A 24,524-nucleotide genomic window follows, 5' to 3' on the forward strand; every position below is an offset into this window, starting at 1 on the left:
TGCTGCTAGCCACTGCGGGGCTGCTGCTAGCCACTGCGGGGCTGGGGCCGGAGCGCCCCCCGCCCGCCCTGCCCGCCCAGCCCCGCCGAGGGATGGGGAGGAGACCCGGGCCGGGCACCCGCGGGGGCAGCGCCCAGCCCGGCTCCCGCCCCTGAGCGCCGCAGCACAGCCGAACCGAACCGAACCGAGCCGAACCGAGCCCGGCCGGGCCGCCCGGGCATCGCCCCTTTGTCTGCGGAGGAGGCGAGGCGGGGGCGCTGCGGGAGCGGAGCCGCCGCCCCGCACCCTGCCAGGTGAGCGTGCGGGAGAGCCGAGACCCTCCCCGGGGCCGGGGGGGCTGGGGGTGGAGGGGCCGGCGGGGAGCGGGGATGAAGGAAGAGCATCCTCGGGCAAAGCCTTCCCGTCCCCACCCCGCGCCTCGGGGCTGGGCTAAGCCGCGGAGAGCCGCTTGCGGGATTTAGCGCTCCGTGAACGCCCAGCCGGAGGAGTCAAGGTGAGCCCGAGGGCGCTTCGAGCCCGCTGCCCCCCACCACCACCCCCGAGCCCCCCGTTCCTGCGCCCCGCGGATGCTGGGAGGGGACCCGCGGGCTGGGAACCCCCACCCCTCCTTCCCCGGGGCTGGGCTGGCTTCCTTCCAGCCCTGAGCGGGATCTGCCTGCGGCAGGGAGTGGGCTGGGGGCATCTCCCGCAGCTCCCCGCAGCGAGCCACAGCCCGCAGCGAGCTCCATGTAGGTTAGCGAGGCGGTGGGAGCCCGGCCGGGGAGGCGAGATGGGTGCAGGGCACAGCCCGGACTCCTTTCGGTGCTGCCGGAGGCATCCCCGACCCCCTCCCAGCCCCTGAGAGCCGCGGGAAGCGGGCTCCCCACCCTGCTCGGCTCAGCATCCCCCGGCACCGCAGAGTCCCCGAGCCGGGCGGAGGCACGGGGAGCTCGGCCGTGCTGCAGCCGGCGGTGGAGCACTGCAGGCAGCAGAGGGCCGGGGCAGTATCAGCGTCATGGCCCCTGCTCCTGCTGGCCTGGCCCCTGAGGCTGTGCTGGAAGAGCCCGGAAGGTGAAATGATGAGCCAAGGAAGGCAGAGGAGGGATGGCACCGGCAGAGCCCCCTCCCTGCTCTCTCCAGTCTCTCCCAGCAAGCCCCCAGGCACCATCTGAGGGTTGGATGTATCCAGGGCTGCTCTGCCCCAGGAGCATGGCGTGCTTTGTCCAAGGATCCAGCTGGAATAATCTGCTCGTTTAGGATTTCATAGCTGTGTTCCCTAAGGCCAGGGCAGGGCTGGTTCCTGCTGAGTCCTTGGGGACATCCAGGCCTAGGGCAGGACATCAGCTCTGCCCCCTCCCACCCTGCACCCACCGGGACAAACGGGACCGGGGCAGGGAGCCCCGGGGCCGGGGGAGCCGAGCAGCTCCGGCAGCAGAGCTGGACCCCGCCGCAGGAGCTGCATGAATTATTGACAGCGGAGCTGAACAAAATCCTGCTGCTCCTGGCGCTGAGCCCCCGGGCGCAGGCTCGGCTGGCTCCATCCTTCCAGCCAGATGTGGGTGCTGGCCCAGCTGGGCGGGGGGACAGCAGCAGCAGGAGGGACAGGGCTGGCTGCGGGCTGGTCCCTGCAGTGCCGCTGCCAGCGCCGCGCTCCCCACAGAGCTGCAGGATGGCGGAGAAGGGCATGGACCCCGCGTGTGTCTCCATCGCCCTGGAGGACGCGGTGTGCCACGCCGGCCCCCAGGACGCCCCGCTGCTCACCACACACTTGAAGAAGGTGGAGAACCACATCACGGAGGCGCAGAGGTTTTCCCACCTGCCGAAACGCTCGGCTGTCAACATCGAGTTCATCGACCTGTCCTACTCCGTGCGGGAGGGATCGTGGTGGAGGAAGAGAGGTAGGAAGGGCGGGGAGGGGAGGGCACCTGCAGGGCTCTCGCACCCCGTTCCCGTTCTGCGTGCCATGACTTCACCCTGCTCTGTCCCAGTGCCAGGGGCCCTTTGTGGCTGGTTGTTTGTCCTGGGTACCCGCGGGAGGAGCAGGGCAGGCTTGTGTCCCGCAGCAGATGCTGCGCTGTGCAATGCCGGGGAAGGCAGAGCGCATTCCAGGGAATCCTCTGGCCTGGGCAGATACCCCGGGGCAGCCGGGAGGGTGGGATGGGTTTCCCCAGCACTGCTGTTCGGGGTGTGATGGTTGTGTGGGATGCAGCAGGAGAGCCCAGGGGTGCCCCAGCTCAGCCTGGCAAGGAGAAGGTGTGGTGTGGGGGGATTTCCTCTCCCTGGGCAGCCGAGGCCGTGGCTCCCTTCCCTGTGTGAGACTCTGGCCGAGAGCTCAGGGAGGGGAGAGGGGAGGCAGATGGCGGCTGGTGGGTGGTAGTCTGCTTTAATTAGCGCTCTCGGTTAATGGGATGCCAATCAGGCAGCCCGATAAGATGGAGGGTGAGCTGATCTGCAGAAGCTGAAGGCAGGCGGGGACGAGCGGGGACCGAGGTCACAGGGCTGCTCGGTGAGGGGCCCTGCCAGCCAGGAGTGCCGGCCCGGGCTCTGCCCCTGTCCCCAGGGAACCGAGGCGCTCAGGGGCGGTGGGCGCAGCCCCCATCCGCGGGATGATGCCTCCCTGTTTACCCGGGATGCTGAGGAGGCATCCCAGGAGGGTCCATGGCACAGCCGCGGGTCCGCCAGGATCACCCAGGGGGGACCGGCGGGCCAGTGCCCTGCAGGGAGGCAGGGGAAAGCCTCGGGCAAGCCGAGGGGTCCCGGGGGTGGCGGTGGGAGGGTCGCTTTTCTCCCCGCGTTCCGGCAGAGCTGGCAGGGGGTCGGGGATGGCGGTGGCCCCAGCCCGCAGCCCGGCCGGCCCGCGGTGCCGAGCAGGAGGTTACTGGCAGTCAATGAACGTGAGTAACCGCTGCGCAAGCTGCAGTGGCGCCGACGTGAGCAGCATGCGCGGTGCGGAGCCCTGCGCGCTGCCGGGGGGGGCTACCGGCCCCGCTCGCCTCTGGCCACCCTGCGCAGCCCCCCGCGCTCCCCTGGCCGCCCCTCTGCCCGAGGGACCCCCTCCTACCTCGGGGCTCCTGACCCCGAGGGGTGCGGAGGAGGAACGGGGGGCTCGCGGTGCTGGGTGACCTTCCCTGGGGTGGGGACACGCCACAGGGCTCCCTGCGAGGTGGGACAGTGAGTGGCCTGTCCGTGGGGTTGTCCCAGCTTGGGTTTGGTGTCCTTGCCCCACAGCGGCTGTCCCGAGGGGCACAGAGGGGACACAACTCCATAGGGGGATGCTCGGGCTCGGTCCGTGGTGTCATCGCCCCCTGTCCCGCTGCTGTCCAGCCAGGGCTCCATTTCAGGGGCAGCTCCTGAGAGCCTGAGGCTGTGCTTGTTCCTTACTCCCGACACATCATGTTCCCTCTGCCAGAAAATGCTAATCAGCCGCCTTTAAAGCAGAGATAATTCCAGGTCTGATTAGCAGTGGCTGCTGCCGGGTGCCACAGCGTGAATGCCAATGAAGGCAGCAGCCGGATTGGGAATTCTGCCTGCCCTGTGCTGCCCTGCTCCCCGCTGTCCCTCCCCCCTGGCCTTCGGGATCAGCATCTAAGACTTGCCCAGGACCAGTGTCACGGTGTAATCTTCCTTAGCAGCTCCGTGACCTGACCCGGGGATTTCCCTGCTCTTTGCTGTGATCCGGGTCAGGAGCTTCTTCAGCTCTGGGAATCAGTGGGATCAGCCAAGGACCAGGCCAGGGATGGTGCTGGGGGTGGCAGCTGCTGTGGCCACAGCCCTGGGGATGCTCCTGGGGACACCTCCAGGCACACACGGCCCCTGGCACGGCACATGGAGGTCCCCAGGTGCTGGGATGGCACCGCTGCCCTGGGAAGCCAAACCCCTGCTGCTCTCTCCCTGCAGGGTACAAGACCCTCCTCAAATGCCTGTCGGGGAAGTTCTGCCAGCGGGAGCTCATTGGGATCATGGGCCCCTCGGGAGCTGGGAAATCCACCCTGATGAACATCCTGGCTGGCTACAGGTGAGGCTGGGGGCAGCCAGCGGGGCTGGGCTGCAGGGCAGTGCTGCATCCCCCACGCCTCTGTCCTGCAGGGAGACCGGCATGAAGGGGCAGATCCTGGTGAACGGGCGGCCGCGGGACCTGCGCACCTTCCGCAAGATGTCCTGCTACATCATGCAGGATGACATGCTCCTGCCACACCTCACCGTGCTCGAGGCCATGATGGTGAGGACATCCCGGGGGCTGTCTCCTCGTGGGCACTGAGCCCACGCTGCCATCAGGCTTTTCCAAGGGCTCTGGGACGTGGGAACAAAATCCTGCTGCCCTTGCTCCCTTGGTGCTGAGCAGACAGGGTGGAAGGACGGCGCAGCCAGCTCTGTTCCCTCCATCTGACAGCCGTGTCTCCCTGGCCACCCTCTCCCTGCAGGTCTCTGCTAACCTGAAGCTGAGCGAGAAGCAGGAGGTGAAGAAGGAACTGGTGAGTGCTGAGGAGGGCAGGCCCAGACCCCCTCATCCCTCCCCAAGATGGGGACAAGGGGGGCAGGGGATGGCAAAGGTGAAGGGAGCTGGCAGGGATGGGATGAAAGTCCACGAAAACCCTTGTCTGTCTCCCAGGTGCACGAGATCCTGACGGCCCTGGGGCTGCTGGAGTGCTCGTACACCCGCACCAGCTCGCTGTCGGGGGGCCAGCGCAAGCGCCTGGCCATCGCCCTGGAGCTGGTCAACAACCCGCCCGTCATGTTCTTCGATGAGCCCACCAGGTGAGGCCACGGGGCTCCAGCACTGCCTGCCCAGCTGGGCTGGCCCTGCTGGCCTGGCCAGGACCCTCTGGTGCCCACTGGGGTGGGACTGTGCCCTGGGGCTGGCGCTCTTCTGCATCGATCTGCGGGGAGGGTGCCCACAAGGGGAGGCAAATGGGGGCACCTTTAGGATGTTCTTCTCCCCCTCTCAACTCTCCCCTTGTCTCTCTGCTGTCTCTTTCTCCTGCATCCATCCTGCGTGGCCACAGCGGCCTGGACAGCGCCTCCTGCTTCCAGGTGGTGTCCCTGATGCGGTCCCTGGCTCAGGGCGGGCGCACCATCATCTGCACCATCCACCAGCCCAGCGCCAAGCTCTTCGAGATGTTCGACAAGGTTGGGGCTGTCCCTGTCCCCCAAGAGCCACGGGAGAGGCCATGGGAGGGGAGGGCTGCAGGCGTTTGACCTGGGGCTTGTGTGGCCGGGGTCTGGCAAGGGTGGCCTGTGTCACCCTGGCACAGGGAGGTGGGCAGGGGTGGGTGACAGTGCCCTGGCTGCCCTGCACTGCCACATCCCGGCTTTCTCTTGCAGCTCTACATCCTCAGCCAGGGCCAGTGCATCTTCAAGGGCGTTGTGACCAACCTCATCCCCTACCTGAAGGGCCTTGGCCTCCACTGCCCCACCTACCACAACCCCGCTGACTTCAGTGAGTGCCCCTACCCCAGCAGAGGGTGGCGAGGTCCAAACCCGGTGCCTAAGCCCTGGGGTTGCCCCCAGGTTGCCCAAGGGAGACACCTGTGCCCTTCCTGTTGGGTGCTGCTGGGCTCAGCACCTCTCAGGGTCCTGTCCTCCTCCACAGTCATCGAGGTGGCCTCAGGGGAGTACGGGGACCTCAACCCCGTCCTGTTCCGCGCTGTCCAGAATGGGATGTGCACCATGGCTGAGAAGAAGAGCAGCCCTGACAAGGCAGATTCATCGTGCCCAACCTGTGGGACGGTGAGCGGGGTCAGAGGAGCCTCCCGTGCCAGCAGGGCCCGTGCTGGGAGCCTGACCCACGTCCCCGTGGTCTTGCAGGATGTGGATCACATCGAGAGCCACACGTTTGCCACCAGCACCTCAACTCAGTTCTGCATCCTCTTCAAGAGAACCTTCATCTGCATCCTGAGGGACACGGTGAGGGCAGGGGAGGCCGGGCCAGGGCTGGGTTGGGCTCTTTGGGGGCTGGCAGAGACGAGGAGTTACGTGGGCTGTCTGCTGCTCCCTTGGGATGTTTTTGGGGTGCAGCCCCGCCTTGCTGAGCCCCCCCTGTGCCTGCAGGTGCTGACCCACCTGCGGTTCATGTCCCACATCTGCATCGGGGTGCTCATCGGGCTGCTCTACCTGCACATCGGCAACGACGCGGGCAAGGTCTTCAACAACACCGGCTTCCTCTTCTTCTCCATGCTCTTCCTCATGTTCGCCGCCCTCATGCCCACCATCCTCACCTGTAAGCAGCTCCTTGCCCCAAAATCCCCTCGCTGCTCCAGTTGCGTGGCAGTGCGTGTGTGCTGGGGGGCCAGAGGGATTGGGTGAGAGGGGGAGGATAAGAGAGAAGAGAAAAAGAATTAAGGAGGAGGGGAAAAAAACTTCTGTTTGCCTGTATTGCAGTTTTGCCCTTTATTTGGCTGCAATTTGACCCTTGTTGGCTCAAAGCAGAACGCTGGAATTTTAGTATTTTTTTCTTCTGAGAAAATGTGTGTAAATTTGTATTTTCTGCTTCCCTTCTTTGCTTAAAACGCCCCACCCAAGCTGACTTTTCCACGTGGGAATTTCCCCTATTAGTCACTGATTTTTTTTATTATCCTCAATGAAGGTTTGAGCACCCTCTCACGATGCAGGCTGGGGGTTACCTGCTGCACCCCCCCTGCCTGCACCAGGGCAGGTGGGAGAGGGGCTGGAGCACCCCAGGCAGGGAATCTGTGGCTGCTCACTCCTCGTTTCCCTGCAGTCCCCCAGGAGATGACCGTATTCCTGAGGGAGCACTTGAACTACTGGTACAGCCTCAAAGCCTATTACCTGGCAAAGACCATGGCAGACGTGCCCTTCCAGGTGAGCTGCCCGTGGATTTGTCACCACCCTGATGCTGATGTGCCGTGCCCCGTGACCGGGCTGGCCGTGGAGGGTGCTGTGGGGTGGCCGTGGGGCCAGCAGGGCGGTGTCTGTGTCCCCGTGCAGGTGATCTGCCCCATCGCCTACTGCAGCATCGTGTACTGGATGACGGGCCAGCCCCCCGAGGCCACGCGCTTCCTGCTCTTCTCCGCCCTGGCCACCGCCACCGCCCTGGTGGCCCAGTCCCTCGGGCTGCTCATCGGAGCTGCTTCCACTTCCCTGCAGGTGTGGCGGGGACAGAAGGGGCGAGGGGCCGTGCAGGGGGCCCCGTGCTCATTTGGGGTGAAGCAGGGAGGGACGTGACCCCCGTGGGCTCTGCTCCCCAGGTGGCCACCTTCGTGGGACCCGTCACTGCCATCCCCGTGCTGCTCTTCTCGGGCTTCTTCGTCAGCTTCAAGACCATCCCCACCTACCTGCAGTGGAGCTCCTACGTCTCCTATGTCAGGTGGGCCCCCAGCTCTGGCCAGAGCTCCCTGTCTGGGCTTCCCTGGTGGCCCTGGTGACCCTCGGGGTGTGCTCTGTCCCAGGTACGGCTTCGAGGGGGTCATCCTCACCATCTACGCCATGGAGCGCGAGGACCTGGAGTGCCTCGAGGACTTCTGCCCTTTCCAAAAACCCATCAAGATCCTGCAGGAGCTGGACGTGGAGGAGGCCAAGCTCTACCTGGACTTCCTCATCCTGGGCATCTTCTTCGTCATCCTGCGGCTCCTGGCTTACCTGGTCCTCAGGTACAAGGTCAAATCTGAGAGATAAAGGGGCCGTGGGGCCCCGGTGCCGTTCCCGGGCCTGGCCTGCTGTGAGAGATGTTCTGCAGATGGACACGGTGCTCCTGCAGGTCCCGGACCGTGGCGGAGGCACTGGGAGGTGCCAGCCAGGCCTGGCTCAGTCGAGAAGGGTTTTGAGACATCTCGGAACTGTTTTAACCTTTCCACACTCTCTTCATTGCAAAACGTTTTGTACAGCCCTGGCATGTGCCACCCTCCCGCCCAGGACTGATGAGCCCCACGGAGCCTGGCTCCCCTCTTGCTGTCCCTGCCTGGTGCCACCCTGGGGACACCAGGGACAGTCCTGCCGAGGTGGTTTGTGCCCAGCATGGCTGGGAGGAGCCTGCCCTGTGCAGGGGGAGCAGCGGGCTGGGGCTGGCTGGGAGGACAGAGGAGCTGCAGGGTTGGAAGTGCAGCTGGCGGCCCCGTTCCTTGTCCCAGCCAGCAGCGTGTGAGTCAGGGCTGAGAAGAGCCCAAAGATGCCAGAGGTGGAGTTGCACAAGGCTTTAGTGTTTCCTGTCACTGTAGCCACAGAGATTGCTGCATCCCTCTTTCCTTTCTGTGCAAATCCTTCTTTTTCTTCCTTTTTTTCTTTTTTTCTTTGTTTTTTTTTTCCCCCACAAACCCCACTGCATCCCAGTCTTCACGGAGGGGAAAGGGAGCCAGCAGGCAGAGAAGGACTTGGGGCTCTGTCTCAGACTCCTGCTGGGACACCATCCTCAGAGATGGGATCTTCAAACCAGGGTGTGTGGGAGCAGGACAGTGTTCTCAGACCTTAGGGAGTCTCACATTCAGTCCCTGTTGTCTCTGGGGTCTGAGGCAAGGGGGTCTGAACCAAATCAACCATCACGGACAGAAGTGACTGTTCCCTCACGTGGAGCAAGGAGGATTTTGGCTCCCACACCCTGCCAGCGCCAGGAGGCTGAAAACCAGGGCTGGGCTCGGCTGTGTCATCACTGGAGCCTCTGCTGCAGGAGGAGAGCTGGCCCTGAGCCCTTCCCCTGCGAGCTCTCTTCCCCCAGCACCACCGGGGCTGTCTCAGCAGGACAGGGCGGATGAGCCTCACTCAGCACCGACCGCGCAAGGAGGGGATGCCAAGGACACCCGGCCTGTCACAGTGCCAGCCCCCAGGGTGACACTGTGCAGAAGGGGGTCCCAGCAGGGCCTGAACTGGAAACCAGGTGAGATCCCAGAGAGGTTTGTTTGCAGCGGGTGGCCCGGACACTGGGAAGGCTTTTGCACTTTGTGACTGGTACCAGCAGAAGGTCCCTTTGGGCTCTGGTGGCTGCTCCAGTCGCACACCTTGCAGAGGGAAGGCAATTCAGCACCTTGCTGGCTCTCCAGAGGAACTGAGCTGAGCCCAGAGCTGGTGGGGCATCTGCACATGCTGCTGTGCTGGGAACACAGCACCCTGCTTGCCTGCACAGCACAGGCTCCGTGGGTGTGCTGGCACTGCTGGCACCGCTGCACTTGTCACAGACACGGGAACCTGCCGGTTTTTGGCGAGCAAGGACGTGGGGGAGGCAGGCGTGCCCCAGCCTGGCAGGCTGGGCCTGGCTCAGGTCAGCCTGGGGGATCCTGCTCCTGGCACTCTGAGCAGCCAGGGACTGCAGGGTGAGTGCCAGATTCCAGCAGAATCCTGGAGTCTGACCTTTGGTTGTGCTGGCTTGGGCTGGGGCTGCACAGCAGAGTCTGGCTGGCCTGACACTGATGCTGGGCACTCAGCAAAGCTGAGTTTCCCCTGCCTGGAGAGCACTGAGGAATGTTTGGCCATGCACAGAGGGTCTGGAAGAAGGACACGCCCTGCTGCCCTTTCCATGCTGAGCATCGGGGTTTTCCCCAGGGGCTGCTGTCTGACTTTTCACTATCCCTCACAAAATTCCCCTCTGCTCCTGGATCTCCCTCCAGTGCCGTGCTCTGCAGTGGAGCTGTTCCAGCTGCAGTGCTGCCAACAGGGGCAGGGAGGAGTAGGGGACAGTCCCTGTGCCTGCACAAGGTGCATGGATGGGCAGGGAGCGGGGGGATGTGGGGCTGTCACCCTTCTCCATCTCCTTGTCCCTGGAGCTGATGGGACTGATGCCCTGCTCCTGTCCTGCTCTTGGGCTGGGACTACTTAAGCCTGGCCCAGCACAGAGCGTGCTCTGCTGGGCTGAGGTTTTTCCCTGGATGGATCCTGGGATGCAGGAGCTCTCCTGTCCCCTGCACCCTGGAGGTGCTCATGTCCCCAGCACTGTGTCCTGGACACCCCTATGCCATCACAGCCAGGGCCACCACCCCTTCCAGGAGGACCAGGACAAGATGGACTAGTGTGTGGAGCAAAGGGGCTACCAGCAGGCACCAGTGACTGCCACTGCCCGTGTCCCCTACACACAGGGAAGGCTTTGTTGACCAGGCTGTGCTGCTTGCAGAGACACCCTGTGGAACAGGATTCCCCAGCTTGGAGTGACACTGCCAGGGCAGGTGGCTCCCAATGGTGGATCACCCCCGGGCTGTCCAGGAGGGCTCAGCACAGCCTGTGCCTCCTGTGCCTCCTGTGCCCATGACCTGCAGTGTCCCAGCTGAGCAGGGATGTGGCCACTGCGGGGCAGAGGGCCAGGACAAACCCTGGAGCTGCAGGGTGGCTGTCCCCGAGCTGGGGACGGGCTCTGGGGAGTTGGGGTGCTGGGGCAGGCTGCTCGAGCCCGGGCCAGCAGGACACAAGGGAATGTGTTGGTGTGAAGGGGCTGATGAGTGAGGGATGTGGCACAGGGCAGAGGCACCCTCGGTGCTGCCTGAGGAGCTGAGCCAAGGCGCCACTGTCCTTTGCCTGTCTCCAAGGACAGTCCCAGAGGTGGTGGACGGTGTAGGGAAATTCAAGGAGAGGAAGCACATTTGCACTGAGCCCCCAGGCTGGCGTGGCTGGGCTGAGCACCCCGGGGTTCATTGCCTGGCTGGTCCCTGCCCTGCAGGAGCGGGGCAGGAGGGGTTTTCTCTGCCCAGGCACGGCAGAGGGACGGGGTGCAGCCACCCTGCTCCAGGGGGCCCTTGGGGAAGCAGCAAGGATGCACTTTATCAGAGCAGGGAAGTGGAGCCGTGGGTGCTTCTGGCTGCAGGAGCCCCACGAGAGAACGCATGTGGATAATCACGAGGAGGGTGATGGAGGAGAGCAGGCTTCTCCCCCAACACCTCCTCTCCTGCCCCTGCCTTCCCTTGTGATGCACTTTGAGTGATGAGGGTGGGGTCCCACCTGTGGCTCTGGCTCCCGGGGAACACCGGGTGAGCCTCAACCCACCAAAAACTGCTTCAGCCCCTTTGGCCGTGTCAGGTTCTGCCTCTCAGGGGTGCTGTGATGGCAGACAGGCAGGCAGGGGGATGGCCACTCACCTCCACGCATGTCCAGGCCACCTTTGTCACACGCACAAGAAGAGCAAATGCTTCCTCACCTGCCTGGGGTTTGCTGGAGGGGAGACTGGGCTAGGACAGGGGATGGGGCTTCTCCCAGGGCTTCACCCCTCTCCCAAATCAGGCAATAAAACAGTGTTTCCTTCTCACTGTGTGTGGACACCATTTGTGCTGTCCCTCTGCCACGGGCAGCCTGTGGCTGTTTGGGATCTCTGTGTCCCTGCCACGCTGGGCCCTGTGGTTTTCCAGCCCTCACCGTGTCCACACCCGCAGAGAGGGCTGGACAGGGGGGGCACGTGTGATCTGGGGGGCACCACGCAGAGAAGTGCAGGCATTGAAACTCACATTTCCACAAGACCACAGGTGCGAGCTGCTTTCTCCCTGGGACAGCTTGCCAACAAAAGATGCAGGTACCAGCTGAGAGACCGGGGGAGTCTGCTGGCACAGCTCTGTTGTGGCAGCTGCTCCGGGTAGAGTTTGCCCAGGTCTTTCTGCCTTGCTGGGAGGAGGCTGTGAAGCAGGACCAGGGCGCTGCTGCCCACAGCTGCAGCCTGGCAGGAACCAGGCAGGGCGGAGGTGAGGCCCTGGGCTCTCCAGGCTGGGCTGCACACGCAGGTAAGTGCCCCGCAGGGACGGGGTGCCAGGTGCCAGCTTGCTGTGGCACTCACCAGTGCCCAGGGGGGCCCGGGAGCTGTTGGGCAGGAGGAGATGTTGCAGTTTGTGTCGGTGTTTCCGAGATGCCAGCTGTACTTGTTGGATTTCACACATCAATAAAACTTATATTTATAGTGTACTGCCTGGATGTGCCCCTTTCCTGAGAGGGGCACACGTGTGATGAATTTGGGGTGGTGTTGAATTTGGGGTGGCCTGGCAGCCTTACCCAGGTGTGACCCCTCGGTCCCAGCACCCCTGGGTGGGCTGGCACCTCCCGGGACGGCATCCAGGGACTGAGCAGAGTGCGTGTGGCCCCGGTGACACAGCTGTCCCCTGCTGGGTGGCGAGAGGGCAGGTACAGGTGTGCGTGTTTGTGTGCGCATCACGTGTGTTCATCAGGCACAGCCTCCCGCGGCTCCCTCTCCCGCCGGGATCCTCTCCGGAGCAGAACTCATCCTCGCAGGCTCCGGTTGCACAGCCGGGCGCCAGCTGGGGATGCAGAGCCGCCAGATGTGCCCGGAGGACGTCCCCGCCTGGCAGCACATCTGGTGAGACCGCAGCTCCCCGGCCCTGTGCGTGTCCGGGGGGGGCTGGGGGGCGCGGGGGTCTCTGGCAGCCCCCGGCCGCTCCTCCATCCTGCCCGGGGAGCTGCTGGCAGCCCCCGGCCGCTCTCCCCTCCTGCCCGGGGAGCCGGCAGCCCCCGGCCGCTCTCCCCTCCTGCCCGGGGAGCCGGCAGCCCCCAGACCGCTCCTCCATCCTGCCCGGGGAGCTGACAGCCCCCGGCCGCTCTCCCCTCCTGCCCGGGGAGCTGGCAGCCCCCGGCCGCTCTCCCCTCCTGCCCGGGGAGCCGGCAGCCCCCGGCCGCTCTCCCCTCCTGCCCGGGGAGCCGGCAGCCCCCGGCCGCTCTCCCCTCCTGCCCGGGGAGCTGGCGGGCTCGGCCGCGGGGCGGGACAGGGCACGATGGCGTTGCAGGAAGTTCTGCCTGCGGAACAGCCGCCTCCGCGGCGGAGCCGTGCCCGGGACAGGCACGGCGGGAGGCGGATGGGCAGCTCCGGGCTGCGCCCGGCGCAGGCAGCTCGGCTTTCCCGGCTGGAATCCCGCTGGACGAGGTAACCCCGGCGCTCCCGGCGCCGCTGCCGCCTCGCTCGGTGCCGGCTCCGCCGCTGCCGCGGGCTCCAGACCCGGCACCGCCACGGCCTCGCCGTGGAGCGGGGAGGGCACAGGGGGCGAGGGCACGTCTGCCCCGAGTGCCACGGGGGTCCCCGGAGGGGTCTCTGAAAGGGTTCTGCAGCAGGACGGCAGCACAGGGCCCTCGGCTCTGCACAGGGGCTGGGAAGGGGCTGGGGCCGTGGGACGCTGTGGGTTTGTTTTCTGTAAAGGCACCGAGGTCGGGACAGCGGTGTTCAAGGTCAGCTCCTCTGCCCCCGTCCCTGTGCCTCGGGTTCTGGATCACGTAAAAAGGGGACTGTAAACAGCGTGGCTTGTGGGAGGTGTGAGTGAGCGAGCTGTCACCCTGCTCCTCCCTTCCTCTCTGCTGGCCTTTGCTTATATCGTTCTCCCGCCGTGCCTCAGTTTCCCAGGATGTTGGGGGCTGTGAGCACCACCCGTGCTGCTGGAGGATCGCCCTGCTGAGCCGGGGCGGGAGCCTGAGTCAGCTCCGGCACAGCCGGTTCTGCCGGGACAGGTAAGGCTGGGCAGGGCTGTGCTGCACCACGTCCATCCCCACAGCCCCCCGAGCTCTGCTGAGCGCCCCGGAGCCCCTCACTCACCTGTCCTGTCTTCCAGGTGGAGGATGTCCCGGGCCCTGCAGTGCCAGAGCTGGGGCAGCTGGCGGTGCCTGGCGGGGACCAGGGGTACCCGCAGCGTGTCCCTGTGTGCTGCTGCCGTGCCAGGTGAGCCGGGCTCTGCCTCTGGCACTCAGCCCCGTCCCCGGGGAAGCCTGGCCCTGTTGGACATCCCTCCCCAGCTGTGCAGGGGTGTGGGGCACCCTGGCCAGGTGTGCTGGGCTGGAGAGGGCCGTCCCTGACCGCGTTGTTCCTCCCCAGCAGGTCCTGCAGGCAGGAGTTTCCTCAGGAAGATCCTTTGCTCAAGCAGCCTCTCCCTCCCCAGGTACAGTCAGTGTCACACTGCTGGGGCTCTTTGTCACAGCACCTGGGTGGCTGAGCTGGCTGCCTTGGCACCAGGGACACTTTGCTTTGCTTCCACCTAGAAAAACACCCAGACCCACCTCCCTGCCTGCTCTGGCTCCAGCCCACCTCCTCTGCCTCTGCACGGGTTTTCTGGGAATGCACAGCCCGTGGCTTGCTGACCTGCCGTCACCTCCCAGCCGTGCCCCTCCCCTGGCCCTGCGCTCTTCCCTGGTGTGGGGGAAGGAAGTGGTGAGCTGGCTCCTCTCAGCACTTCCACAGCCTCCCTCGGGATGTGCCCACCCCACCCCAGGCAGGCTTTGGAGCTGCTGCCCGTGATGCTCTCCCTCCTCCCACAGGGGCTGTGCTCGCTACCAGGGAGACTCCCAGGAGAGCTCTGCCCAGCCCGGCTCCCCTCGCCATGGTCAGTCCCAGCTGAGGAACGTGGCCTCTTCTGGTGAGTTTGCAGCTCTGGTCTGGAGGGAGGGTCCCACACAGCGGGGTGGGGGCAGCTGCTGTCCTGGGCAGTGTGAGGGCTCCCCATAACTGGGTGCTGTCCCCTGTCTGCGGTGGCTTGGGACAGGCAACTTCCCCAGTCCCCTGCCAGTGAGCAGCTTTTGTCCAACACCTTCCTCCTTGCAGGTGCCATCAAGAAGCACCAGAAGAGCCTGTCTGCGTGGTTCAGCCACCAGCCCAACGAGGAGAGGCAGTTCGGCCCTTCCTTCTCTCTGGATGCCGTCCACGTGGACCCAGTGATCCGGGAGAGCTCCCTGGAGGAGATTCTGAAGCCCTCCCCTGATTTAACCATCCAGAACCAGCTCCAGCAGCCCCGTAGGAAGGTTATCAGCCTCCACAACCTCTTTGACGTGGACGCCTGCGGGCGGCAGGTGAAGAACGTGGTGCTCTACGGCACCGTGGGCACGGGCAAGAGCACCCTCATCAAGAAGATGGTGGTGGACTGGTGCCACGGCCGCCTGCCCCACTTCGAGCTGGTCATCCCCTTCTCCTGCGAGGACCTGTCCCACAGCCACGCCCACGTGTCCCTGAGGCGCCTCATCACCAAGAAGTACCAGCACCTCCGGGACGTGGTGCCGGTGCTGGAAGCTTCCAACCTCAGGGTGCTCTTCATCCTCAACGGCCTGGAGCGCCTCAACCTGGATTTCCGCCTGGCTGGCACGGAGCTGTGCTGTGACCCCAACGAGCCCGTGCCTCCCTCTGCCATCGTGGTCAACCTGCTGCGGAAATACCTCCTGCCCGAGGTCGGTGTTGCCTTCTTTGTGCTGGGAAGAGGTTGGGGGTGAGCCCTGAGGCATCACAGGGCTGTTGTGATAATTATTTGCGGTTCAGCTTGGCTGGGAGCAAGCAGGCAGCCTCTGTTCCTGGAGGGACTTGGCAAGGTGGCCTCATGTCACTGGTGGGATCTTTGGGGAGGCCTGGTAAAGTAGTGAAGGCTGTGATCTTTCAGACTTTATTTATGTCTGGGAGGGAGTGGGGAAAGTTCTTCTGTCCAGGTTTCATCCAGCACCCTTTGTGCAGCAGCTTTGTGAACCCCAACCTGTGGATGGGTCGATCCTTGTGCACCTCTCTGTGGGCTGTGCCCTGCAGGGCAGCCCCAGACTCCTCCATCCCTGTGTCCCCAGGCCAGCATCATCGTCACCACGCGCCCGTCGGCCGTGCGCCGCATCCCCGGCAAGTACGTGGGGCGCTACGCCGAGATCTGCGGCTTCTCCGACACCAACCTGCAGAAGCTCTACTTCCAAATGCGCCTCAGCCAGCCCGGCTGCTCCGGAGAGGAGAGCCAGGACCGCAGCTCAGCAGAGCAGGAGAACCTGGTGGAGATGCTGTCGAGGAATTTGGAGCGCCACAACCAAATAACGGCTGCCTGCTTCTTGCCCTCCTACTGCTGGCTGGTGTGCACCACCCTGCACTTCCTCTACTTCACCAGGACCGTTCCTCCCAGCCAGACCCTGACGGGCATCTACACCAGCTTCCTGAGGCTCAACTTCAGCGGGGAGGTGCTGGACAGCAGCGACCCCACCCACATCTCCATGATGAAATACGTGGCCAAAACAGTGGGCAAGCTGGCCTACGAGGGGGTGATGTCCCGCAAGACCTGCTTCTCAGAGGAAGACCTGCGGCAGTGCTTCGAGATGGAGATGAAGACTGAAAGCGAGCTCAACCTCCTGGAGGTGTTCCGCAGCGACGTCTTCCGCTTCTTCCTCAGCCCGTGCGTGCAGCCGGGCAAGGAGCACACCTTTGTCTTCACCATCCCCGCCATGCAGGAGTACCTGGCTGCCCTGTACGTGGTGCTGGGCGAGAAGAAGAGCCTGGCCCAGAGAGTGGGGAAGGAGCTGTCGGAGGTCATAGGGAAGGTGAGCGAAGATGTGGCTGTGGTTCTGAACATCATCTCCAAGGTGCTGCCCCTGCGCTTCCTCCCCGTGCTCTTCAACCTGCTCAAGATCTTCCCTCGCTACTTCTCCCGGGTGAGCGGCAAGGACAGGGATGCCATTGCCCACACCATGGCAGAGGAGCTGTTCAAAGAGGAGGACTACTACAACGACGATGTCTTGGACCAGATCAACTCCAGCATCCTGGGCGTGGAGGGCCCCATGCGCCACCCCGATGAGGCCCCGGATGACGAGGTCTTCGAGCTCTTCCCCATTTTCATGGGTGGGATCCTGTCCCGCCGCAACCGCGCCATCCTGGAGCAGCTGGGCTGCTCCATCAAGAACCTGGCGGCCTTCGAGATCGCCAAGGCCATGAAGAAGACGGTGATCAGGAAGGGCCGCAGGGGCCTGCCCCCCTCCGAGCTCATGGACTACCTGTTCTTCCTGCACGAGTTCCAGAACGAGCGCTTCACGGCCGAGGCCGTCCGCTCCCTGCGTGCTGTCAACCTCTCCTCCGTCAAGATGACCCCTCTCAAGTGCTCTGTGCTGGCGTCTGTCATGAGCACCACGTGTCACGAGGTGGAGGAGCTGAACCTGACCTCCTGCAACCTGGACAGCGGCAGCTTGAGGACCCTCTTCCCTGTCCTGCTGCGATGCAAAGCTCTCCAGTGAGTGTCACCTCCTCCTGCCCTTGGGCGCTGCTCAAAAATCGGGTTCTTTCTCACCTCTGCCCATCACGGGGATGCTTTAGGAGCCCGGGTATGGAAAACTTAGGAAAGGGAATGTTTATCCTCAGTGCAGACCTAGGGAACTACAGCTTCCAACATGCAACACTCCTGGAGCAGCCTTTCTAGGGCACTGCATGCTGGGATTTGCAGTCCCAGCTCACCCTCCCGCAGGAATTTTTGGGAAGTTCCCTGCAGCTGGTACAGACTGGGCGGGCTGCCAGCTGTCCTGGCAGACCCGAGTCCCTACGGGAAGTTACCCGGCATCCCCGTGTCGTGAGCTCCGTGAGGAGTTTGCTGTCCCAAAGGTGGGAGTCTGGGCTGTGCAGATGTTCCCAAAACATTCCGGAACATTTGTGGAGCTGCAGGTCTTCCTGCCGCCCAGGTGGTGGCGAGACGTGCTCGGCACAGATGGATCGGGCTGTGCAGCTGGGCTGTGCCGCACTTCCTTCCTCCAGATGCTCAGGAGGGCTTGATGGAGCCCCGATCCCTCCTCTGACCTTCACCCACCCCCTGAAGATTCCGCCATCCCCTTCCCCTGGCCCTGCTCCTGCTGGCACTGGCTCTGCTGGCTCATGCTCCGCTGCGGTGTCACTGTGCTCCCTTTGGGAGAGGAAACCTGGAGTGACCTAGTTTGGGGAACCCAGGGAGGATGGTGATGGGCAAAACGGAGCGGGCAGGACTGCCAGGCTCACAGCTAACAGCCATTTTGTTCCTGTCACCCCCGTGTCTTGCTCTGCACCAGTCTGCAGCTCAACAGCCTGGGCTCCGACGCCTGCAAGGAGATTCGTGACCTGCTCCTGCATGACAAGTGTGTGGTGAGCAGCCTGCGGTGAGTACGGCCCCCGCCCCTGCATGGCACTGCCACTGCTGCCCACCACGTGCCCGCTCCCTGAGCTCCCGTGTCCGCAGGCTGGCCAACAACCCCGTGGGCGAGCGGGGCGCTCGGTACCTGGCCGAGGCGCTGGCCGGCAACCGCTCACTGAGGCAGCTGTCACTGCTGCACACCGCGCTGGGTGACGCCGGCGCCGAGGCCATCGCCCAGCACCTGGCCGAGAACCAGCACCTGCAGGAGCTCAACCTGGGCTACAACTCCCTGACGGACACGGCGGCCCTGCGCGTGGTGGAGGTGGCCAAGAGGCACGAGACGCTGGACAAAGTGCAGTGAGTCTGCTCTGCCGCGTCCCTGCCCTTTCGCCCTCACGGCGTCCCTGTCCTGTCTGCCTCTGTCCTTCCCCTCAGCCCTCGGCAGTGTCTCCTCCTGCTTTCCCAGTCTCTACTTCAACGACATCAGTGAGGATGGCAAGAGGGCACTCGACAGCCTGCGCATGGACCGGGACGGCGTCAGGGCTCTGGTTTTCCTCACGGCGGGCACCGACGTCTCCGATTACTGGTCCCACATCCTGAACGTGGTGCAGAGGAATTTGCCCTTCTGGGACCGCGAGCGCGTCCGGCAGCACCTCGCCCTCCTCCTGCAGGACCTGGAGAGCAGCCGCAGCCAGACTGCCAATCCCTGGAGGAAAGCCAAGTTCCTGCGAGTCGAGAGCGAGGTCAAGAAAATGCTGGGGAAACTGCAGGATGGGAGCATCTAACCTGCTGCCCATCCACCAGCCAGGGGTGGGGCAGTGAGTGTGCCCAGCAGCACATTCCCTGTGCCCTTACCCCACATGGAGATGCTGGCTGGATGGTGCTGTCAAAGGTGCTGGGTGTGTGGGGCTCAGCTTCATCTGCAGGGGAGGCTGAAGTGTGGGAATGGGACAGAAATCAGGCCAGGAGCAAATGGGACTTTGTTCTTCTGGGCTTGTGGAAAGTCAGCCCCTGCACCCACAGAGCGGTGGCAGGGAGCAGGATTGGGGCTTGTCTGTGAATCTTTTGGGAGCATTAAAGTGCACCTCTTTATTTCCACTGAAGCACACTAGTACCAAGACTTGATCTCCTCTTGGGGCCCTTCCTGGGGAGGAATGTAGAGACACCCCTCCAGCAGCTGGAGTGGAGGGTTCTGCCCTTCCCCATCCCACAGCCCTGGCATGGAGCAGCCCATCTCTGCTCCAGCACTGAATCAGTCACTCTTCCCACCGTGTGTCCCCCTGGGAGCCACCAGGAGCTGTCCCCAAGCTGGGTGTCCCCGGGGTGCTGATCCCTGCTCCCATCTCTGACTGGCAGTGCCCTGGGGCTGGGAGGGCAGGGGAGACTCGGGGCTGTTTAACCATTAAACCTGGGGCGTCTTGGAGGAGGCGGGGACGCTGCCCTGCCACTTCACCCTGTACCTTGCTCCCTCTGGCAATCCCTGCAGCCATGAAGCAAACAAAAGGTACGTGCCGGGGAATCCTCTGCAGACCCTTCCCCACACACAGGCCCTGCTGCCAGACGGAGCAGGGCAATGTCACAGCCCAGGCAGCCTCTGCAAAGGAGCCTGAGGCATGCAGGAAAATGTCTCATCGTGGGGATGCTGGGGAGGAGTCCCCTCTCCCTGGGTTTGGGGTTCCTTGTGCCCAATGAGGTGTGGAGGGGTTTTATGGGGGGTGTGTGCCAGGGAAGGTCTCTGTTTCCTTCTCCTGGCTCCAGCAGCTCTCTGGGATCCTGGTGAACCTTCTCACCCCTCGCTGAAGAGCCCTGTAAACCCCCAGGACTGAGCCCCATCTGCCTGGCCCTGCTTTGCTCCTGCAGTGAGTGCCCGTGGGACCTGAGCAGCAGGTCCTGCCGTTGGGAATGCAGGAGGACAGCAGTGCCAGGGCCAAGGAATGACCTGTGCTGAGAGACAGAGGGGCCTGGGGGCTGTGTGGGCTTGGCAAACCCCCTCACCTGGCAGGGCAGGCTCACCTGCGAGTGGACAAGCCCTGAGTGCTCACGAGTGTGGGGTCTGCTCCCAACCCACCACCTCCTGTGCTGACCTCTCCTCTCCCTCTGCAGGGCTCGAGGGAGACAAGATGTCCATCATGTAAGTGCTGATCTCCCCTTGGCCAGGGGCTTTCTGGGGCTCAGGAGAGACGTGGGGAATGGTCCAAGAGGGAAATCCCCTCTGGCTTTCACCAAGGAAAAGGAGGCACAGGCCCCAGTTGGCCCTTTCTGGGAGGAATAAGCTCCCCCCAAGAGGAGGCAGGGGCAAGGCCGTCCTGCACTAATGTGGCCTCTCCTGCCCTTTATCATTTCAGAAAATTTGAATTTAACCCCAAAGTTGGGATCGACAACCCTGCCTTGACACTGACTGAGGACACGGGTAAATACACACCCTCATCTCCCAGGGTGTCCTTGTGTCTGCACGGGGTTGTGACACCAGGGTGTCCTTGTGTCTGCACGGGGTTGTGACACCAGGGTGTCCTTGTGTCTGCTCGGGGTTGTGACACCAGGGTGTCCTTGTGTCTGCACGGGGTTGTGACACCAGGGTGTCCTTGTGTCTGCACGGGGTTGTGGCACCTGGGCACTGCTGGGACCCTGAGCTCTCTCACACTGGGGACCTGTGGGAGGTGAACACAGAAGGGATGAGCAGATCCCCAGGCCAGGATGGGGTGGGGAACTTGTGAGAGGATCCCTGCAGGGCCCTGCTCAGGGGCTGTGCCCCCACACAGATGGCGAGGGCGTGGGGGAGCCCCGCTTCTACCTCCTGACCAAGGAGAGCACAGAGACCTTCGGCTTCTGCCTGCACGAGGAGCTGGGCTGCCAGGGCCACGTCATCCGGCAGATTGAGCTGGGGGGGGTGGCCCAGCGCAGGGGGCTGCAGGATGGGGACCGGCTGCTCCAGGTCAATGGCCACTTCGTGGACCACATGGACCACCTCAGGGTAAGCTGGGAGCATCCCATGGCAAAGCCTGGGTCCTCCCCAGCCAGGGGCACAGAGGATGCATGAGCCCTGCTGACCCCAGGGGCCCTGATCCTGCCCCATCCGAGGGGTGCCTGCCCAGGGTTCACAGCCTGGCTCCTTCCAGGTGGTGCAGAAGATCAAGGCCAGTGGGAACCAGGTCCTGCTGGCGGTGCTGGACGGGGACTCCTACGAAGCAGCCAAATCCCTGGGCAGGGACCTGTCCCAGCTGCTGCCGGATGACATCCGCCCGCGCCTCTGCCACGTCACGAGGGACAAAAGCGGCTTTGGCTTCAGTGTGTCGTGTCCAGAAGGTAAAGCAGGATGCTGCCAGCACGAACCTCCCTGTTGTAGCACCTCACTCACCCCAAAGTGTCCCTTCTGCTCCTCCTGCAGGCACCAAGGGCACCTTCCAGCTGTCGGTGCTGCAGGACGGGCCAGCGGACAGAGCAGGGGTGCCACCAGGCTCCTGGCTGCTGGAGCTCAACGGGGACAGCGTCAAGAGCTACTCCCACACACAGCTCACCAGAAAGGTGCCTGCTCCTGGTGTGGGGGGCGAGGGTGGGGCTGAGAATGTCACTGAGCACCCCGTGCTTTCAATCCAGCTTAAGCAGAGCGGCAACAAGGTGACGCTGCTGGTGGCATCCAGCGCCGTGGAGGAGTTCTATCGCCTGCGGGGCCTGCGGGTCACGGCTGCCCTGGCAGACACCTCCAGGCTGCCCTTCAAGGTCCGGGAGCTGCACCTGGTGAAGGGTCCTGCTGGCTACGGGTTCCTGCTCAAGGAGGATGACTGCAGCTCAGGGGGAGTAGGTGAGGGGGCTGAGAGGGGCAGTTTGTACCTGAGTAAGGCATTTCTGAGGGTTGGGAAGAGCTGACAGCTTTGTGTCTTCAACGGGGCCCTGTCCCCACCTGCACATGGGCGTGTGCAGAGCCAGTTCCCCTGTGTGAGCCTCCCTCCCCTCCCTCTGCCCCGCTGTGGCAGGCCAGTTCCTGTGGGATGTGGATGTGGGGCTGCCGGCCGAGCAGGCAGGGATGAGGGAAGGGGACCGTGTGCTGGCGGTCAACGGGGAGAGCATCGAGGGGCTGGACCACGAGCAGACCGTGCGCAGGATCCGCGCCCGGGAGGACCAGGTGACGCTGCTGGTCATCGACCCCGCTGGAGATGAGTTCTACCACTCGGTAGGGTTGGGGGGCATGGTCCTGCTCTGCCTGGGGAGCCCTGGGGGGCTGTGAGGCTGCTCGGTGGGATGGGTGTCCTCCACAGGGCTGTACATCCGTCCCTCTTCTGCTGTTCCAGATCGGGCTGTCCCCGCTGCAGTTCCTTGAGGACAGTGACCCCGCCTCAGGCTCCTGCACGCCCTCCCAGCCCTCTCGCAGTAGCTCCCCTGCGCTCTGTGACGTTGAGGTGGGACCCAAGGGACCTATGTCCTGGCTGATGGCTGCTGCCAACAGTATAGAGATCATACAGGTAACTCCTCACAGCCTGGCAGCGCTCTGAGTACTGCCACCCCCCAATTCTGCCCATCTGAACATTTCCCTGGCCCCTGTGGTGCTGCCAGGAGGAGGCTGTGTGGCCCCCTGGCCACAGGGGCAAGGCAGGAAGACCCCTCCACCCTGTGTCCCTGCAGAGCCAGCGCCAGGAGGAACAGACGAAGCTGTGCCAGGCATTCTAACAGCCCAGGAGCCTCTGGACAGGCTCTCCCACGCAGCACCTCCACCCAGGCCATGTGCAGCCCCCGGGGCCTCAGCACTGCTCAGCATGGACCCTGCACACGCAGCTCCTGTGTCTCCATGCCTGGCTCACAGCATGGCACTCCCAGGGACTCGTCTCTGCTCACCGAGGCTGGCTCAGAGCTTCTATCAACCACAGTGGCAGCTCCTTGTAACCCGACCACAGACCTGTGTCTTCGCCTGCCCAGCTACCTCCAGGGATTTCTCAGGACATTGCACTGAAGCCCTTGCCCAGCTCCAGGGGAGCTGAGGCACTGCCCTCTGCCCCGTGACCCAGGGGACTTGAGGGTTGGCTCAGATCTGCACGTGCATGGACAACTCTCCTGTGCTTCTCCTCTCATCCCTTCCCTGAACCTGTGGGCAGTGAGTGTCCACCACCCACCACCGCCCTGTTCCTGCACCACCCTTTTGGGGTGTGATTAAAGGACAAATCCACGCTGCTGTTTGTGTGGGTGATGTTATGGACAGCACTGTGACTTGGCAGCACATTCCAGGGCCGGATCCATCCTTTCATCCCAAGCCTGGAGCTGAGCAGTGGATGGAGGAAGCTCTCCAGGTGTGCTGTTGAGAGGGGAGAGGCTGAGAGCCATCCTGAGAGCCCCTGGGCACTGCACCTCCAGGAATCTGAGAGCAAACCCCTGCAGGCATCCCCTGTGCTCCGTGTCACCCCTTGCAGGTGACACGTGGGGAGCAGCCCTTCATGCCCTGCCAGGGCTGTGACAGTGCTGGGGGACGGGGACAGGGGGGATCCCAGCGGGGGAAGTTTCACCTCTCTTCCGAGCGTGGGAGAGTGAAAACGAGCACGGAGTTTTGCACGCGGCCAAGAACCGCAAACCCCTGGCTGAGGTTTTATCTCGGCCCCTTCTTGGGCGTGAACGGAAACGCGGTGCTGGAGCATCAGTCAGGCAGGGAAGCCTCTGCTTCTGTGTGCTCCGAGCTCACTGCAGGCATCTGGGTTGCAAGGAGTCCTTGTCCAGAGCCTTTGGGAGCTGACAGCTCGGGAAGGAGCAGCCGCAGGCTGGTTTGGGGCTGAACGGGCCAGGGAGAGGTGGGAAAAGCTTGGCTGGGAGCCCCCAGCGGCACCAAGGTGTGGGGTCCTGCATCTGTCCCAACAGCCCCAAGTGAAACCCTCCCAAGGGTGCCAGTCAGAACAGTCCCAAGCAAAATCAACCTTTGCTTCAAGTATCACACGTAGCTACAGCCCTAATGTGGAGTGAATAACGCCCAGAGAAGCAGATAGTCAGGAATGCAATTACTCAAGCGTGTTCCCTGATCTCTTTGGATCACAGCCACGGTGATTTTTGTACTTGGCTCTCACAAAGCCAGTGTTGCCCTCCCCAGTTCTCTCCCCAGGTACTTGTGGTAGCGTGGAGCTGGCCAGGGCACCTGCTGGTGGTCAATCCGGCTTGACTATTAGCCAGAATCCATTAGCACCTAATGGGAAAAGCCTCAGGAACACGGCCTCAATAAACCTTGACATATTTGAGGTCAATATAATCCTTAGGAAAATTTGCCCAGGTAATTAAAGCCAGACAAGGAGTTGCCTGTCCCAGAAATATTTACCAAGCTTTACCAAAGGCAATAAAATGAAGGTGGGGAGTTTTATAACCAATCCATGCCAGGCTCCCTTGTTGTGTCTGGTGCTGCTTCCTGCTGTGCTGTCCATCCTGGGTGCCACAGGGGAAGCAAAGCTCCCTCGAGGAGGTTGGATCCAGAGGCTGGGGCTGTGCTGTCCAACCTCCAGGCCCGAGTTTGGGATGCTCATGTTCCCCAAACTGCTGTGGCCGAGCTGCAGCACCCACGCTGCTCCTGTGCCTGGTTTCCCGTCGCAGCCCCTGTGGCGAGGCTGACGCCGTGTGGTCCCAGCCACGGCTGGTGTTTGCAAAAGGATGTGACCTTCTGCCTGGGAGAGGAGATGGAAAGAGGATCTGAAGGCAGCAAAGAAACAGAACTCAACTGACTTTCAAGCCCATGTTGTAATTTTTTGAAAATTTGGTGGTGTCAGCTTTGACAAACTCACTCCTTGGTTCCCTTTGGATTCCCTGGTCTCCTTTTCTCTCCTGGGTCCTTTTTCACTCCCTGGTTCCCTTTTCTCTCCCTTA

General features: G+C 63.3%; 3 protein-coding genes across 6 annotated transcripts; all 3 read left to right on the forward strand.

Moving 5' to 3' along the window:
- Positions 1-346: 346 nt before the first annotated feature.
- Positions 347-11,902, forward strand: ABCG4 (ATP binding cassette subfamily G member 4). Of its 2 annotated transcripts, XM_063417647.1 has the most exons (15): positions 347-493; positions 1,640-1,877; positions 3,877-3,994; positions 4,066-4,198; positions 4,401-4,451; positions 4,589-4,734; positions 4,983-5,106; positions 5,302-5,416; positions 5,570-5,706; positions 5,785-5,883; positions 6,028-6,196; positions 6,698-6,798; positions 6,925-7,083; positions 7,185-7,303; positions 7,386-11,902. In XM_063417647.1, exons 2-15 carry the CDS (start codon positions 1,649-1,651, stop codon positions 7,609-7,611), a joined length of 1,926 nt encoding a protein of 641 aa, XP_063273717.1. In that variant the 5' UTR covers positions 347-493; positions 1,640-1,648; the 3' UTR covers positions 7,612-11,902. The 2 variants fall into 2 exon arrangements, with proteins under 2 accessions (XP_063273717.1, XP_063273718.1); XM_063417648.1 differs by lacking the exon at positions 347-493 and having other exon boundaries at positions 657-1,877.
- A 1,333-nt stretch (positions 11,903-13,235) lies between these two features.
- NLRX1 (NLR family member X1) lies at positions 13,236-20,537 on the forward strand. Of its 3 annotated transcripts, XM_063417645.1 has the most exons (12): positions 13,236-13,341; positions 13,443-13,549; positions 13,703-13,766; positions 14,143-14,240; positions 14,426-15,042; positions 15,424-16,838; positions 17,641-17,727; positions 17,808-18,059; positions 18,169-18,445; positions 19,806-19,833; positions 20,048-20,112; positions 20,462-20,537. In XM_063417645.1, coding segments are annotated over exons 2-11 (2,940 nt in total). In that variant the 5' UTR covers positions 13,236-13,341; positions 13,443-13,449; the 3' UTR covers positions 20,050-20,112; positions 20,462-20,537. The 3 variants fall into 3 exon arrangements, with proteins under 3 accessions (XP_063273715.1, XP_063273713.1, XP_063273714.1); XM_063417643.1 differs by lacking the exons at positions 19,806-19,833; positions 20,048-20,112; positions 20,462-20,537 and having other exon boundaries at positions 18,169-18,813; XM_063417644.1 differs by lacking the exons at positions 19,806-19,833; positions 20,048-20,112; positions 20,462-20,537 and having other exon boundaries at positions 13,706-13,766; positions 18,169-18,813.
- Positions 19,456-22,861, forward strand: NHERF4 (NHERF family PDZ scaffold protein 4). Its single transcript, XM_063417649.1, has 10 exons — positions 19,456-19,561; positions 19,806-19,833; positions 20,048-20,112; positions 20,462-20,673; positions 20,819-21,005; positions 21,088-21,224; positions 21,297-21,501; positions 21,674-21,870; positions 21,989-22,159; positions 22,320-22,861. The coding sequence occupies exons 2-10, from the start codon at positions 19,823-19,825 to the stop codon at positions 22,362-22,364; spliced, it is 1,230 nt and encodes a 409-aa protein (XP_063273719.1). The 5' UTR covers positions 19,456-19,561; positions 19,806-19,822; the 3' UTR covers positions 22,365-22,861.
- Positions 22,862-24,524: the final 1,663 nt, after the last annotated feature.

This window comes from Prinia subflava, chromosome 22, assembly GCF_021018805.1.
Source record: "Prinia subflava isolate CZ2003 ecotype Zambia chromosome 22, Cam_Psub_1.2, whole genome shotgun sequence".
In the NCBI taxonomy this organism is placed as follows: Eukaryota; Metazoa; Chordata; class Aves; order Passeriformes; family Cisticolidae; genus Prinia; species Prinia subflava.